At 42.9% G+C, this 18183-nt stretch overlaps 1 protein-coding gene across 1 annotated transcript in view; it reads left to right on the forward strand.

Moving 5' to 3' along the window:
* Nucleotides 1-18183, forward strand: part of PCSK1 (proprotein convertase subtilisin/kexin type 1) — a 46676-nt gene that overhangs the window by 22300 nt on the left and 6193 nt on the right. The window contains 6 exon segments of the mRNA XM_063179889.1: nucleotides 12589-12803; nucleotides 13926-14026; nucleotides 15027-15260; nucleotides 16417-16463; nucleotides 16466-16560; nucleotides 17911-18093. Coding sequence (XP_063035959.1) covers nucleotides 12589-12803; nucleotides 13926-14026; nucleotides 15027-15260; nucleotides 16417-16463; nucleotides 16466-16560; nucleotides 17911-18093 — 875 coding nt within the window.

An 18183-nucleotide genomic window follows, 5' to 3' on the forward strand; every position in this document is an offset into this window, starting at 1 on the left:
TGACCTGACAACCAATGCGTTTGTTGCTGCAGGGTTCTAGCTCCAGCAGGACAAGATTCAAAGGATGCCACCTTGGAGGTACCTGGGCCTTGAAATCACAAAGCGGACCATTGTGCCACAAAAATTGGCAATTCGTACTAAAGTCCACACCCTAGCAGATGTTCACCAGCTGTGTGGGTCTTTAAATTGGGTGAAACTGATGGCGAATTTTGCCCTAAAAGGCGAGAATAACTGCTTAAGAGACTCAGCTTGAGTCAAATAAGCAGGAGGTATTTTATTGTGACGCGTCGGAAAAATCACAAAATGGATTTCTGAGTTTCTCGTAACAAAGGCAGGCATTTTATACAGTTTTTGGATATAAGATTACATCAGATCATATACATAATCATATCTTTGCATGAATATTCATATGGGGCGTGGTGTAGGCGGAGCGTGGGCGGGGAAACTTCTTTTGAGGATCGTCTTGGTGGTCGTTCCGGTTGCTTTCATCATGGGCTGGGGTCTCTTGATGAGTCTTCCTCTTTAAACTTTTGAACTTCTTTCTTAATTTGGCCAATTCTTGGTGTGCTTGGCTTGGTCCCTATGGCTTGGCAAGGTTCTTAGGGTCAGTTTGACATTGTTGGCTCTGAACATGCTTAGCCCATCAGTTCCCCTATCCCTATCTCTCTTTCGTGTCATTGTGTTTCATGCTTTAGCCGATTTATTGCTTTATGTGTTGCCTAATGCTATGCTTTCTTCAAATGCTTCACATTCTATATCATGAAGGCTATCTGTTTTGGGGCTTCATTCCCCCCTTTTTCTTATAACTTTACGAATTCTTTCGTTAAATTCTAATCTTATAGGGTGCTGACACGCTCGTACTATAGCCCAAGCTCTAAACTCTTTAGCCATTCATCGATTTTTTAGCTCTTTTTTTTCTTTCAACTTGTGGACTCTTTTTCAAATGTCTTTAATCTTGCTGTGAATCAAAACAGAATGATCAGAGAAACTTATGCAACACATTTCTATGCAACACATTTTTTTGAACTCTTCACAATCATGGCCTTGCGCTAAAGCAAAAGTCTATAGCTGCTCTATTCTGTAATACGGTATGATTAACACTTTGTACACCTGTAATTAATAAGTCTAAAACTTCTGTCGTTTTATTTGGCCTATTTTTGGCCTAACATCTCAATTGTTTAGCTCACTAGCAATAATGTACCAGCAGCAATGAAATGCATCTCGTGTAGTTTTCACTTCTTTTCTCTTTTCTTTCTTTTGAGTTTTGCTGTTCTCTACTTTCTTACCTTCAATCTCTGAAGGTTCTTGATGCACTGATCTAATGCTTGGTCAGGATCTCCTTCAAAGGGCCCTACTACAGATGTTTGGGTCAGTGGGATTTGTTGTCTACACCGGGCAGCTACAATGTGAGAATTTCTCTTTATTTCTAGTCTCTTTAGTTCGTGATTCAAACGCTACTTCACAAAAGCAGTAATTATTTGTTCTGCACTCTCATACAAATTAAGTCCCTCTCTTCTTGGCAAACTTGTAAATTTACTTAACGCTCTAATCTAGCTATGTTCTCTTGCCCATTGGCCACGACACTTCTAACACTAAATTTGCCACACAAGTGCCTGATTATACTAGTAAGTATACCCGCACCCAGCACACTTTAGAGCAACTCAAGCACAGCAAAACATATTACTACAAGCACAACAGGCTGTAGTATTCAGTGGTTTGGATTCATTAAATTGTGTGGTAAGAACTCAGTTTATCTAATCTTGTGGTGGGTTTGTTAGGGCTCTGGCAGCTGGTTCACTATATTGCGCGAGATGCTGGAGGTCTTGCTGTACATTAAAGAAAAGCTTCACGAAGCTGCTGCCATTTGAGAACTAGTTGTCTGCATCTTCGAGTGGCTCTTCTTTGAGATCTGGGCGACTGGAGTAGACGGCTTCAATTGTTTCCAGGCAGTCGTGTTCGATGCGTTCTGCTGGGGCTCTCTCTTTTAGTGAGTATACTGGTAGATCTATGGCCGACACTAACTTGTCATCTCTAGAAAGGCGCGCAGATCTCTCACCGTCTCTGGTTTAGACATCTGGCAGATGGCCTCTTTCTTAGCTGTTCCCAGGGATCGCTGTCCTCTGGAGACTTTGTATCCTAGGTACACCACTTCTTTTTGCACCAGCTGTGCTTTCTGTTGAGAGACTCGATATCTACTTAAACCTAGGAAATTTCACAAGGAAATAGTTCATTTAATGCATTCTTCTTCTGTCACTGTTGCTATTAGGAGGTCATCTACGTACTGCAGAAGGGTGCCTGTTGCTATTAGGAGGTCGTCTACGTACTGCAGAAGGGTGCCATCTCTTAGCGGCCTTTCTCACTGTTCTAAGGCAAAAATCTTTTGACTCTCGGGAGCTAAGGGAAGGCAGCAGAATGCGTCTTTCAAATCTAATACGGTGAACCAGGCCAAGTTGTCCTTCAGTCTAGTTAAAAGTGTGTATGGATTAGCAACTACCGGATGTAATGTCTTGGTTATTTCGTTTACTGCTCTCAGATCCTGAACTAGTCTATAAGCTCCATTAGGTTTCTTTACTGGCAGGATTGGTGTATTAAAATCTGATTTGCATTCTATCAATAACTCCAGTTCTAAAAACCTTTTGATTATGGGCTCAATCCCCTTCCTTTCTTCTATCTTCAGAGGGTATTGTTTTCTTACCACCGGTCTTGCCCTAATTTTAAGTTCAACAACAATCGGTGCTGCTTGTTTTGATTTCAGGGGGAATTGTGAAAGGGGCTAGCAGCGGGCCTGTTAGCTAAAGGAGTGAGAAGTAAGAAGAAGAAGAAGCTGATAAGGAGCTTACTCCAAGGCCTTGGCAGCTTTCTCAGAAGCTTTGGCAGCTTTCCCAGAAGCCTTGGCAGCTTTCTCAGAAGCTCTGGTAGCATGCCAGGTAACTCCCATGGCATCCGAACTTTCTTCACCAAGTTCTCTATCAGAGCCCCCTTCTACCTCAGCCCCCACCCCGTCAGGTATCAGCCCCGACTCTTCGTCTGCATCTTGTTCCATTTCTCTCTCTATTCTCCATCTCTTTAAAGCCTCAAAGAGCGAGTTCTAGGTTACTGCTAAATCAACAGCTGTTTTATCTCCCGCTCGAGCAGTAGCCCAGACTAATGGGTGAGTCTCACTCAGAATTCGCTCGAAATTGTGATTCTCAGGTTAAGGTTCTACACAACTGATTGTTAGGCTTAGAGCTGTAATCAATTGTTCCTCATTTACTTGAAATTCTAATTTGTCCTTGTTGAACTTTATTATGGCTCTCAAGTTCTCCAATAGGTTTTTTCCTAATAAGGGCTTTGGCGAATTTAGTAAATACAAGAACTGATGAATTCTCATTTGTTTCTCAATTTTGTATTTAATGGGTTTCAAAAAGTAAGCTTTTTCTGGTTGGCCTGTTGCTCCCACAACTTGTACAGATTCATCTCTTTTAGGTACCAATTCCTGATTTAAAACCGGAAAAGTTGCTCCCGTATCAATCAAAAAGTACTGTTTGAACTGTAATCTAAGCTGCTGGAAATGGCTTTAACTCACTGAGTTAATTGATCTATTATAATTAACAAATATTTCTACCGACCTACTTTAAGCAAGTCTACAAAATCAACCAGGATCTTTTGAGATAGCCGCTAGGCTGTTTTGCATCCTCCAGAGGGAGGGCTTTTAAACACTTTCTTATTTACCTTTTAACAGGTGAGACACTCCTGGGTAATTTGCTTTCTAATTTCAAATATCCTCATACACCCAAAGAAGTTTTAAAAAGTGATCACAAAAGGCTCTTGTTTCTCAGTATGTCTGTCTATACAAGTTATTTAAGATCTAATGTGCCACTGGTTTTGGCATCATAATTCTATCACCAGGAAAAACTCACTTTTCCTCCTTAAATATTGCTCCTAATTTCCTTATAGCTGCCAATTCTACTAGCAGAAGGGAAAGAGTCTCCTGCTGAATTTCTATTTTTTTTTTTTTTTTTTTTTTTTTTTTTTTTGTAGGGTCATGATTTCAGTATCTCCCTTTCTTAAGGTCGCTCTTTTTGCTTCTTTACTAGCCAAATTATTTCTCTGACTCTAATATCCCTCCCCTTCTGGTGTTCCTTTATATGAATTATCGCTATATATTTTTTTTTTTTTGAAATTATTAATTTCCCATATATTAACTCTTTCCTTTGAGTGTTTATAAGTCCCCTTTCCTTCTAAATTTCTCTAAAAGTATGTACTACACTAAAAACATATTTGGAGTCTGTATAAATAGTCCCTTCTTGCCTTTTTAAAATTCACAGGCTTGCACTGATCAGGAGGGACTAAGGGGACTAGACTCTTTCACCCTAAACTTTTTCCCACTTTACCTGAATGCCAACCTGTGTCATAAATTTCTAGATTATCTTCTTCAGGTAAAGAATGAATTTCAAGTTTTCTTTCACAGGGTTTTACCTGTAAATTTAGGGCTATTATTAGATCTCTGCCTAACATATTCTCCTCGGCCTCTGGTATCAACAATAAATCATTTACTCCAAATTTGTCATTTGTTTCAATTTTCATTCCTTTTATTACAGGAACAGGGAAAGCTCCTCCTGTAATTCCGATTACTGAAACTCGCTCACAACTTATCTCACATCCCTGGGGTAATTTTGTCACTGTTGACCGAGAAACTCTTGTATTTACTAAAAATACAAATTCTTCACTCTGAGGACCTACTCTTAGCTTTATTATCAAGGGCTCTTCTAGGTGTAATTCGATCTTCTTCGTTAAACAAAACTCTTGCCCTCTCTGATTTTCCTGAGAAGTTTTCTCATCTTGCTGTTTCTTTCCGCAATTTTTTGCAGGTGCCCCTTTTTATGACAATAAAAACAGGTAGGTCCTGCACCCTTCTTTTTCTCATTTCTACTACATGCATCACAGCAACGTTCCTTAGGCTTTGGACCCTTCTTATCCCTTTCCAGGGCTAGTACTAGGGGATCCTGAGGGGCTACATTAATTTCGCATTCTTTTTGCCACTCAGGTTTATTCCTTAGGGTGAAGAACATGTCTGCGTACATTATCTCATCCCATTTATTGAGCCAGTGGAGGAAGAGCATTAGTTGTAAAATAGTGTTATAATTAGTTGTTCTCTCCGGTGGGCATTTCTCATTGTCATCTAACTTATACAATGGCCACCACTGTGTACAATATTTAAGTAGTGTCTTTTTACTTATGTTCCCCCCCGGAATCCCTCCCAAATCCTTCCAGTGCTTTAAGATACATCTTAAGGGGGTTTTCATATTTACGTCCTTACTCTGTTGACTTCCCATGGCTATTCCCTGTGTCTGTTTAACTAGATCAGTCTCCTCCTCGCAAGTACTGTATACCAATTTATTTCAACACTTCATACACACAATTTTCAATCGCTTTGTCCTTTTCTGACCTGGCTTCTCGTGAAGAACAGGAAATGCGGAGTGGGACTCCCTCTCGCTTCGCAGCGATGCTGCGTCTCATTCACTCTCACCCATACTCACACACTGTTATGAAATAGTTCCTACCTTATAGTCTATATCAGAACAGACTTGTTTTACCAGGTTTGGTCACGAGAGGTCGCCTACAGACCGTAAGATACCAGTTTGCCAGATTCATGCAATCGCAACCGTAGACAGTATAACAATTGCAGGGGGTGACAAATTTCTTCCCGGACGTCTACCAACTTATTCTCTTCTAAAAGATTACAGAGAGAGCAACAAGATGTTTCCTGTAAAATTTTGCAACAGACACATAGAACAGACACAAGAAGATCACCGGCTGACAGACCTCTCTCCCGTTCTCAGAGAGCAATCTTAGTTCTTGACCTTTAATTCACAGTGTTATAACATTAAACACAATGTTAAAACAGTTTCCCACACAGTAAAAACAAACCAAAGATACTAAGATAAACAAATACTCCTTCCAGCAGGACTTTAACCTGCGTTTTCTCTTTTTCTTTTTTTTTCTTTTTTTTTTTTTTTTTTTTTCCCTTTTTTTCTTTTTTGCGTTCACAAAACCAAATGCCGGGACTCTAACCCAGCAAAACCAATGCCAGGAATGTAACCCAGCAAAACCAATGCTGGGAATGTAACCCAGCAAAAACTAATGCCGGGACTCTAACCCAGCTGGGATTCTTTACCGGGGCGTCCCCTAGCTTTCCTTTTGGGCAGTCACGTCTAACCCCCGTTTCCCAACAAAGCGCTTTATCTCAAAACCAATAAACAATTAAAATACCTCTTAATTGGAGCAGGAGATGCAGGGAACCCTTCGTCCACCGAAAAGCGCTGGTCCGGGGGGGGAGTCTCTTCTGACAGAAATTCGTCAGGGGCGCCCAGAGGGTCCCGACCCCGGACTTGGCTCGGGAGGACCCCTCAAGGCCTGGATCTCCTGTCTGGTCCCATCTGGGTCGCCAGAAAATGATGCCGAATTTTGCCCCAAAATGCAAGAATAACTGCTTAAGAGACTCAGCTTGAGTCAAATAAGCAGGAGGTATTTTATTGCGACGCGTCGGAAAAATCACAAAATGGATTTCTGAGTTTCCCATAACAAAGGCAGGCATTTTATACAGTTTTTGGATATAAGATTACATCAGATCATATACATAATCATATCTTTGCATGAATATTCATATGGGGCGTGGTGTAGGTGGAGCGTGGGTGGGGACACCTCTTTTGAGGATCGTCTTGGTGGTCGTTCCAGTTGCTTTCATCATGGGCTGGGGTCTCCTGATGAGTCTTCCTCTTTAAACTTTTGAACTTCTTTCCTAATTTGGCCAATTCTCGGTGTGCTTGGCTTGGTCCCTATGGCTTGGCAAGGTTCTTAGGGTCAGTTTGACATTGTTGGCTCTGAACATGCTTAGCCCATCAGTTCCCCTATCCCTATCTCTCTTTCGTGTCATTGTGTTTCATGCTTTAGCCGATTTATTGCTTTATGTGTTTCCTAATGCTATGCTTTCTTCAAATGCCTCACATTCTATGTTTTAACTCATTATTTATGAAGGCTGTTTTGGGGCTTCAAAACCCTGGCTGGGTATATCCACCGAAGACCTGGCCCCCCTTTTCAATTTATTGAAAGGGGGAGAGGGGCTTAGTTCCCCTAGGAGTCTCACCCCAGAGGCTCGGTTAGCACTGGAAAGGATCCAAAAAGCTATTTTGGCCAGGCAGGCCCACCACTACCATCCGGGCCTGCCATTCAAATTTATCACACTGGGAAAGTTGCCACACCTCCATGGCATTATCCATCAGTGGGACAGAAGCCTGAAGGACCAGGGCTGGGGAGATAAGGTCTTAATCATAGAGTGGGTCTTTCTCAGCCACCATCGGTCCAAAAGAATGACAAGGCCACAGGAGCTGGTAGCTGAACTGATCCTCAACGCAAGATTGAGGATCAGGGAGCTGGCGGGATGTGACTTCGCATGCATATACATACCAATTGAATTGGAATCGGGCCAATTAAAAATGAGTACCTTTAATGAACTGCTGCAAATGAATGAGAACCTTCAGTTTGCACTGACCAGTTACACTGGGCGTATTGCAGTAAATCGGCCGGCCCACAAATTATTTAATTCAGAGTTTAAATTGTCACTTAAGAAGGTCCAAAGCAAGGAGCCTCTAGATGCCGTGACAGTTTTTACAGACGCGTCTGGAGCATCCCACAAGTCAGTGATAACTTGGAAGGATCCTCAGACTCAGCAGTGGGAGACAGATGTTGCTGTTGTGGAGGGTTCTCCACAAATCGCTGAGTTAGACGCAGTCGTCAGGGCATTTCAGAGGTTCCCGGGACCTTTCAATTTGGTAACAGATTCTGCATATGTCGCTGGTGTGGTGTCTAGGGCACAATCAGCAGTTCTTCAAGAGGTCTCAAACCAAAAGTTATTTGATTTACTTACAAGGCTCGTGGATCTGGTCTCCCACCGCGAGCATCCATTCTATGTTATGCATGTGAGGTCCCACACTGACCTGCCTGGGTTCATCACCGAGGGCAACCATCGTGCCGATTCCCTGGCCATGGCTGCGGTCACGATGGGCCCACTCCCAGACGTGTTCGGCCAGGCTAAGTTCAGCCACCAGCTCTTCCATCAGAACGTGCCTGGCCTGGTCTGGCAATTCCACCTGACTCAAGACCAGGCCAAGGCGATCGTGGCCACATGTCCCCAATGCCAAAGAGATCAAATGCCCGTCATTGCCTCGGGGGCTAATTCCCGGGGCTTGGCGAGCTGTGAGGTGTGGCAGATGGACGTAACACATATCTCGTCTTTTGGTAGATTGTCCATGTCCATGTCTCAGTGGATACTTTCTCCGGGGCTATCTACGCCTCTGCCCACACAGGGGAGAAGGCCGCGGATGTCCAGAAGCATCTGCTTTTGGCATTCACTGTCTTGGGCATCTCTAGGGCCATTAAAACTGACAACGGCCCAGCGTATACCTCTAAGGAACTGCGGAGCTTCCTGCAGCAATGGGGAATAGAACATAAGACCGGCATCCCCTATTCCCCGACAGGCCAGGCCATGGTGGAAAGGGCACACCCGAGCCTTAAAAAGGTACTAGCAGGACAACAAGCGGCTGTGAAGGTGGAGACCCCCCACGTCTGGTTATCAAGAGTGTTGTACACCTTGAACTTCCTAAATTGCTCTTTTGATAACCCAAATCCTCCAGTGGTCCGGCACTTCGGCAGTCACCAGCAGCTGCAGCCTAAAGCCAGACCCCCGGTCCTTATCAAGGATCCGGAGACCTGGCGGATGGAGGGGCCTTTTGACCTGGTGACCTGGGGGAGGGGATACGCTTGTGTGTCCACTCCTTCAGGGCCCAGGTGGATACCATCTAAGTGGGTCAGGCTCTTCCTCCTGAAGCAGGGGACGCAGAAGAAGGCGGTGCCACAGGTGCAGATGGCGTGTTGGCGGCGGCAGAGGAAACCTTCCCTCAGAAGATCATCACTCTCCTCCGGACTTCCCCCCATCCCAGAAGAGCCCTCTCCTCCCTCTTCCCCTCCACCCTTCAATTTTCCATTGATCTATGAACCCAGATCCTCTTTTCCTGTTTCCTCCTCATCTTCTTCAGATTTAAGTTTGGTGTTTGAGGCAGAACCATCCGTTTGACTCCCTTATACTTTCACTGTTCTCTTTCTTGTTTCAGTACATCTCCCCAATGGCCCCCACTACAACACCAATGGCTCCCAACCCAGGCATCCTGCTGATGATGCTAACGGCCTGCGTACTCCAGCTGCCATCATTGAAGTCATGGGTCAATCCCCAGCCGAAGGTCAATGTCTAGCGTGCCTTGGCTCAGTCACTGAGACAGGATCACATATGTCTTGACACCGGCTCAGCAGAGGACCCAATGTCGGCTTGTCTTGTGGGGATCCCTTTCTCTCCAGGCAAGTTCCCTTCCGCCTTCCAGTCAGCCCTTTCCCCTGTTTTGGCCTGGAGCCTCACCATCCTCCCCAGTTTTGATTCTAGCAACGCCTGGAGAGACGGAGTGTTTAGGCCGGATCCTTTAGCCTCCGAGCCCACAGAATTACATCTTCTTGGTTCCGCCAACGCTTCTATTTGGTTTCAATTTGATTACACTCTTGCTCCCATAGAGAAGTGCGTGGAGGTGGTCCAGCAACCTAAGAAAGAATACCAGGCTAACCAGTGGTGCAAAGCTGTGTTAAAGATCAGTGGCCCCACCACCACTGGACGGACCCCTTATGCCCTTCCCAGGGGAGCGTTCTTGATTTGTGGCGACCGAGCGTGGGCAGGCATCCCCTCTGGTCTGATCGGAGGGCTGTGCACTTTTGGCAGACTGACACTGTTTACCCCCAACATCACCCGAATTGTTAATTGGAAAAAGGTAAATGTCACATCGGAATTGGCCATGGCCAGGTCTAAAAGGGATCTTAAAGATCTCACCGAAGAATGTAATGACGAAATTACTCATTGGTCCCACTCTAAATCCGTCGCTTTTACCATTCTATTGCCTTGGGTATCAGTGGCGAAGTCTCTAGGTGTATTGGGCCACCTAGAGTGTTGGGTGGCAAAGCAAGGCAATTTTACATCAGCTGCCCTATACGACCTCCTCACAGACGAGGAAATGACAAGAAAGGCGACACTCCAGAACAGGGCAGCAATAGATTTTCTATTGCTGCTACACCACCACCACTGTGAGGAGTTCGAGGGCCTCTGCTGCTTGAACCTGTCCTCACGAGCCGAGGACGCCAGTCACTCAGTCAAGCGCTTGCAAGACCTTATCCATCAAGTGAAGCAAGTGACATCTGACTGGCTGGGGGACATTTTTAAGGGTTGGGGCCTTAGTGGGTGGGCCAGCTCTGTTGTGGAGTCTGTGTGTAAAGTTGCTTTCGGTTTAGTTATACTCTTGATTTTTGTTGTATTGATCTGTGGACAGGTCAAAAAGCTAGTGGCAAAGTTAACATCGCCAAGTGTGAACCGTGTTGCTGCTCACAACGACGAGCCAGTCGAGCTGGAGGACCTCTCTTCAGAGGCCGGAGAAGCTGCGGATGGACAGGGGCCCACCGCGCCGCCCTTGGACCATCTGTGGGCGGACAGACTCCAGCTTGAAGAGGGCGACACTTGGCTGGACCAGCTGCAGGTCTCTTCATTTTACGTTTTACCTGGACTTTTCCATTCTTTTCTGTTTAATTGGTAAAAAACGGGAAGATGTTGTAGTGTGTTTTGTTAGTTTATTTAATTGCTCCCCCATTTTCTGCATTGTTCCCCACCCCGTTTGATAATGGTTCTGCCCTCCCTGTTTTTCCCGCCACAGACTTGTCTATTATGTTGTTCCCATGGCAACTCCCACCACTGGGGCTGTCAGTCCTTTTAGTTATATAATTCCTCCTCCCCCTAATACCCTTATATGTACACTTGTTTCTCCTCCCTGGGCCCAGTCAATCACCCCCACTCCTCCTATTTTACCAGAATCTTCTTCCCCAGGGGGGTTATGATTGGCTGTGGTCCCGGGGCCCCTCCCTTACGTTGTATTGATTGGGTTTTCCCTAATGCCTGTTATGTTAGGTTCACTTCCACGTTCTCCTTTATTGGTTCTTTGTAAACCCCTCCCTGAAACACCCTCTCCCTTTATAGCCTTGTTCCACCCTCCATTCCTGGTCTCTCCATGATTGTCGTCTTGGGCATCACAATAAACCCGACTTGACCCCATCGAGAGTCCAGCTCCTTATTTCCCGTTGTGGTGGCAGTGAGACCAGTCCGCAGCGAGCACAGCCCGAGGCCTCCTGACGCCAAGGGGTGCTTGCATTGGATTGCAGCTGGGTGTTGGCCTACCCTCTGCTAGCCGGACACTGACCTCCAAGGCAGATACACCTCGCTGCAGGTCGGTAGCAAGAGCAGAGGGAGAATTAAAAGTGAAAATTAGGCAACAAATATTAATTGGTTTTACTCTGAAAAGGCAGGGTCTTTGGTGGAGAATGTATGTTTTTTTTTGCAGCTTTTTTTATTTCTAATGGGGAACAAATTTACCTGTTTTTCTCTCAGGATTCAAGGATTCCTTTTGCAAAGGTCTGACTGGTTTCCATTCTGCTTAAAGTCAGGGAGTGCTGGGATTGACAACAACTCTAATCCCTGGATCCTTCACTGCTGCTCTGGTGAAGCACCTGAGCACAGGCTTAACCTGAAGAGCCAAGGAAGTGTTGCCATCACTCTAAGTGAAATCAGAGCAGGTGCTGGGAAACACCAGTGTTTTCTGGGCTGCAGCCTTTGCTCTCAAAGGCACTATAGGATTTTCTGTAGTTGATGTGGGTTATCTTTCCCAATTTAAAACTTGTATCACAGAGTGCCCCTTACTTGTCTTTGCTTTTAATGATTTAAGTGATGCAAATATCTTACCACTTGCATAAATAACTTCAAATCTCACCTGAGTGGAATGATAAAAAAACTAAATTGTATTCCAACTGCTATGGAATATTAAATGTGCTTATATTAATAATGAACAACACATGAAATTTTGCTTGTCACATGAAACACATTTTTTTCCTCAGAAGAACGAGTAGAGCTTGTTAAGACTGCAGAGTGATGCATGTTTCCTCTGTGATAGCTGTGATGTTTTACATGGTTGTGCCTGGAGGTTGGTGATGCTGACCCACAGATCTCTGAGAGAAGGGAGGATTTCTAGTGTGTCTATTACTCATACTCATAATCCATACCTCTGTGACTACAGGAAAGGAAAATTAAATAAGCCCTGATAAACTTGCCTTTTTTTTTTTTTAAGACCTTTTTTTCTAGAAATGATGAGGATCAAATAGCAGCATGTAGAAAAAGTTACTCATTGAACCCATACTCTGTTTTTAACTTGAGAACCTGAGGAAAGCTGCTGTATCAGGAGCACTAAACCTAGGCCAATGAGATCAAGAGTTGGGCTGTAGGGTGAGAAGTGTGATATTGCAAACAGCTGGTTTATTCTCTCTCTGTCTTCCACAGTGTTTATGGGAATTGCTCCTCTTCTATGTTTGCTATATTAGGCTTTTTGGGGAGAAGAGTTGTTAAGGATACATTCTGAGATCTGAAATATCTTCGATAACCATTCATTTCCTTTTTTTTTTTCTTTTGTTTTTTTCCCTAGGGTCGAAATGGGAAAGGCTCCATTTTCGTGTGGGCTTCAGGGAACGGAGGTCGCCAGGGTGACAACTGCGACTATGATGGTTACACTGACAGCATCTACACCATCTCCATTAGCAGTGCTTCTCAGCAAGGGCTTTCTCCCTGGTATGCAGAGAAGTGCTCCTCAACTCTGGCCACAGCATACAGCAGCGGGGATTACACTGACCAAAGAATTGTAAGTTGCTTTTACCAGTTTCAGAACAAACAGAAAAGTATGATATATGCAAATAATAAACAAAACATCCTAAATGCTTGGCTTCCAGTGACTGCTTTATGTTATGTGGTTAGTGCCTTTTGGAAAATTTAAGGGATTTGTGATCCAAAAGGTGATTGTATTCCTCTATTCTTCCACCTTAAAGCAATGGTTATATGAAATCATTGTGTCGATGCAGTCAAATCAATGTGCTGAATTTGTCTGCGGTTTGTGTGCACTGTTTGTGTATGAATGTGGTCTCTGTATGCTTTGATATGGCAATATTCTTCACAAAGGGCAAATGAAGAGAGATTTAGAGCAAAAATAAAATCTGTGATGTCAGGGCCGCTGCTCTACCTTGTCATTACATTTTTTAATGCAAGGGACAGCAACCACAGTGGTTCCAAACCTTCCAAACTCAGCAAGCAGGCATGCCAGTCTGTGTGCCTTCCTTAATTGTGCTGAAGAAAATTGGTGTGGCACAATAGGGCTGAAATGCCTTAATTTCTGTCCAGCCCTGGTTCATGTTAATTTTACAATGCACTGCACTGATGGTGATTAAAACAGCGTCATTCCAAGTTAGCTGGAGATCAGGCCTTACTATGTGGCTTCTCTTTATAGTCAAGATTTAGATAAATGGGCTGATGAGTTTGGTGTTTATTCATTACAAATTATAGTTCTTCTGCTGAAGAGGGAGCAGAACACCAATGCTAATCCTATGAGTAATTTCCTAGTAAGCAGTAATTTTGAATGTTCTAGGCCCAACACAATGATCTGTTTTCATGAATCGCCAGTAAGGCTGAAACACTTATTGTGAAACCTTTAGACTAAAATAAGATATTCAGAGTGGGAGTATTTTGTTGCAACAAAAAACATTTGATACTAAAATTATAGTTGAAGTAAAAAGAGTGGATTGAAATATGAACAGATTTAAACACTCATCCCTTTTTCTTGCTGGGGAGGAGTGTATTAATACGCACCAAGTAAGGGACACATAGTTACGTTTGCGTGTATGGATACTACAGTATTTACAACTGTTTATTTATGCTTTTTTTCTTTTTCTTTTTTCTTTATTTTTTTGTAAGTTTTATTGTTTTCTGTCAGACAAGTGTTGATCTTCACAATGAATGTACAGAAACTCACACAGGGACCTCTGCATCTGCACCTCTGGCAGCAGGAATTTTTGCTCTGGTGCTAGAAGCAAAGTAAGATGTCACACCATCACCTTTGAAACTTCTTTCTCTCAGCCACCCCACTGACTTTCCCAATATGCCTGCTTTAAGAGGCACTACCTCATACTACAACTCCACTTTTTGTCAGTCAGGCAAAAGTCAGTCCACTTTTTGTTTGCTCAGGCTGATGACTAAAAAATGAGCAGCTACTTGCCCCAACACCTTCCTAGAAAAGCAGAACCAATGCAAATAAATAATGATGACTGAGGAATATTTTGTGTGTTTGTGTGTTGGCAACAGCATTTACTGACTTCTGGTCAGATGCATCTAAAAGTGAGTGTGCACATGGATTCAGGAGAATGTGATTTGAAGACAATGGGCTGCAGGAGTTTAAGCTAAGCCTCAGCAAATGTGCAGAAGAATTTCTGCCAGTGATACGGCATAAAAGAGAAGGAGACCAAGCTTGTCTGTCAGAGCAGGAAGGGAGCAGGCAGGTTTGGATGCTGTGGGGCAGGTAGTCAGAATTTAGACCTTGGGGAAGCTAAGAAAGGATGGGACAATGACTTTTTTTCACATAAAACACTTTAGGCAATAGTGCACAGATTTAACGCTTGTATCATGTAGATTCAGCTCCATTTTCTCCTGCACACCCCTTTGGTGACCTGAGCCTATATTAAATATTAGATGTTAAAAATCAGATTTTTAAAGAGTAGAGTGAGTCACAGATGGAATCAAATACCCAGTTTTCAAAGTCCTGGCATTAAAAAGTGAGGTAGAAAATTCTAGTGTTGCTAGCCAACTTTGAATACCAAAATTGTTTTGGAGGATTGGACTCTTGCTAGATACCCGTTCTTTATGGACACAGAAATCTTGTGCTCCCAGAGAGGTATTGTGAGGATAAGTGCAAAATGCTGTGTGTTATAAAGCAGTGGGATGCCATATGCATTCAAAGCACACTCTGTTTCAGTCTAATAATTGATAGAAAAATGATAGATAGCCCTGAAACAACTAACCAGGAGCATTTTCCAAACAGCCCAGATCTAACGTGGAGGGATATGCAGCACTTGGTAGTGTGGACCTCAGAATATGACCCACTGGCTGGAAATCCAGGATGGAAAAAGAATGGAGCAGGACTGATGGTCAACAGCCGATTCGGGTTTGGGCTACTCAACGCCAATGCCTTGGTGGATTTAGCTGATCCCAAGAGATGGAAAAGTGTACCAGAAAAGAGAGAGTGCATTGTCAAAGACAAGAGCTTTGAACCCAGGTAAGGATTTGCAGTTACCTATTGTAATAAAGCCTGAAGGATCATATTCTTCACAGATTGCTCTGAACAGGAATAAGGGACTTCTTTTGATTCATTTAGTTTTGCCAGACTGTATTCCCCAGAGGCAGGCAAGCAGCATTGCTTCTTGGTTTGTTTTTTTAGTGTAAGACTGATGGAAATTACTAGCATGAAGCCTTAACAAAGACTAAGATTATTATGTCTGCTTGTGCAGACAGTGTATAAAAGAATGATACTGTGAGGCTGAGCCCAATCAGCAAGGCTGTGAATTTTAGACAACCATCAGAAAAGAGATGAAAAGATACTGATGTCTCACAAAGATTTTTTAAAAATAAAAGTGTCTGTAATGGGTCTTAGCAATTCTTCTCCTGTGACAGGCTTGTTGTAATCAAGGTGATATATTTAACTTTAGTAATGTCTGCAGCATTTCTCTTATGAATCTCAAATGTGTCAAAGGCTCAGTGAAAAGTCTTATGAGCCACATGCCAACATCACAGTGAACCTGAACAGATAGATAAATTATCATTAGTCCTTGGGCTGGTTAATCCATAAGGATATCTAGACTCTTTTTGTCTCTGCATGTTGGCATACGGATTTTTATCCAGAAAAAAAATATCTGTTTCAAAGGCTGAAATTATACCACGTGACTGCAACAAAGGTCTGTCTGCAGAAACATATTGCAGTGTTTTGGACAGTCACTGCTTGGTAATCTTTTTATTTATGCTATTTCACTATCAAATTGTTTTTATGGACTCTGTCTGTTTCACAGAATGTTGACCCACTACTGATGTATGCCACACTTGCTCTTTATGTATTTTTACTGCAGTCCTGTATGTTACATTACGAAAACAAAGATCCCATGATACTGAGCTTAGAATTATTTATGTGGAGATTTAGATACCCATTGTGTTTGGAAGTAACAGGAACTGTGCAGAGAAAGCTATGCAGAGTCTCTCTCTGTGCAGAGCATGAACGTTACCTTTTTTTTTTTTTGAGAGCAGACATTACCTTTTTTTTTAATTGAGCTGGCATTAACTCTTCTTTCCTCATCATTCTGAAATGACTGTCAAACCTGCCTTTCATGACCCAGAATCAAGAGTCCCTGTGGGTAATCAAAAAACTACTTTAATTTTGACAGATTATTAAGAGCAAATGAATAAGTCATTATTGAAATTCCCGCAAAAGCCTGGGAGGCCAAGAGAACTCCATTGTACCTCTGGAGCACGTGCAGCTCGAGGCAACAATTGAGTATTCCCGTAGAGGTGATCTGCATGTCACTCTGGTTTCTCCATCAGATACAGGAGGAAAAGATGCATTTTATCTGTGTTGCTGTAGTGCTTAACGTTTACTTCATGGAAAAAAATGTGTTTTTCAGCTGGGGAGTGATAGAGACCCTTCTTCAACCTCCACCTGTGCTGGGTTCTTTTTGCAGAAAGAGATTTGAAAATCATACTTGAGAAATGAGGCATCTTGTGACCTATGAAACCTCAGGGCTCCTGGCAGACAACAGATTATAGATCAATAATTCTTATCAGACTTCCTGTGATTTAGCAGACTAATGGAAAACTGAGGATATCTGATTCCTTAGGTTTTATTTCATGCATCTCCCCATTGGCGTATTTAAAAAAACCAAAGTGTTTCTGTTAGGTACCTTAGTACAACTGTACTAAATGAGCTAGAATATGGCAAGCTGACCTGACAATGTCCTGAAACAGCATATTAAGACTAAACAAAAGGAAAAAAAAAGATATTATAAACAACTAAGAGTAAAGTCTGTTAGATCAACTGGTATTAAAAAAAAAAAAAGACAAGCTTTCATGTATGAATTTAAATATCAGGCTGATTAATTTTTCTGTTTCTAGGTAGCAATCATCAAGTACTGCTGCCTCCACCGCACTATCATTTTGCTTTCATGGTTAAATTGTTTTTCCCTTGTTTCTTGCTGCTTTTCTACTTTCCTGCAAAGCATTAGTAGCAAATGTATGTCATTCTTTTTTCTATATTTATGGTGTTGCCTTTAAATATATTTATAAATTGTGACAAGGCTCCTTGGGGCTTCACTGCTCCTTATTATGTAAATATTGCTCCCTTGCTTTTTTTCTTATACATAAACAAGCCAAACAAAATTTCTTCTGTGCAGTAGAACCTCTTTTGCTGCAGAAATGCTTTATGAGCTGCAGCATTTTTGCAATAACAACAATGCAAATGCATTCTTTCACCCTGTTGGAGGACCAGGCTGCAACAATATACATCCAGTCACAAAAATAAAAAATCCCTTAACCAGTGAAGAAATCATGACAAGTCTGTGGTGGTTTCATAATACTGTATGAGTTTTACCTTCAAAACTTCCATTTCAGAAGTTTCTTGAACAGCTCATCGGTGGGAAAGACTGGTTGTGCCTAACATCTTCTCCTTATGCTTCTTTTACTTGCGTTCACTACCTTTTCGTGCCAGAGATAGAACACTGAACAAGATGTACCTTCTTGGTGCGACCTAACAGCTTGTGCACTCCTAAGCACTGCTGTAAAAATAATGACAGGGGCCACTGCTAAAGGAGGCACTGCTGAGCAGTGTATTTTCCTGATCACCTCTGCTCGAGGCAGTGTGCAAAGCTGACAAATATGAAAAGTAGGAGCAGGCAGCACATGGACAATCAGAGTGTTGATCTTGCACCCACACAGGGACCAGCACTGTCTTACTGGCTGAGAGAGAGAGGGACAAATCTCCCAATGGATTCAAGAACTGGGACTTCATGTCTGTACACACGTGGGGGGAAAATCCAGCAGGCACCTGGATTTTAAGAATTACCGATATGGTGAGTATGCCTGTATGCTAACTAGCTGTGTTTGGGAGCTAAAACAGATTAAATGATCACTCACCACTACAAAGCAAGTTGAGTAATGAG

The sequence above is a fragment of the Melospiza melodia genome, chromosome Z (assembly GCF_035770615.1).
Source record: "Melospiza melodia melodia isolate bMelMel2 chromosome Z, bMelMel2.pri, whole genome shotgun sequence".
Classification (NCBI taxonomy): domain Eukaryota; kingdom Metazoa; phylum Chordata; class Aves; order Passeriformes; family Passerellidae; genus Melospiza; species Melospiza melodia.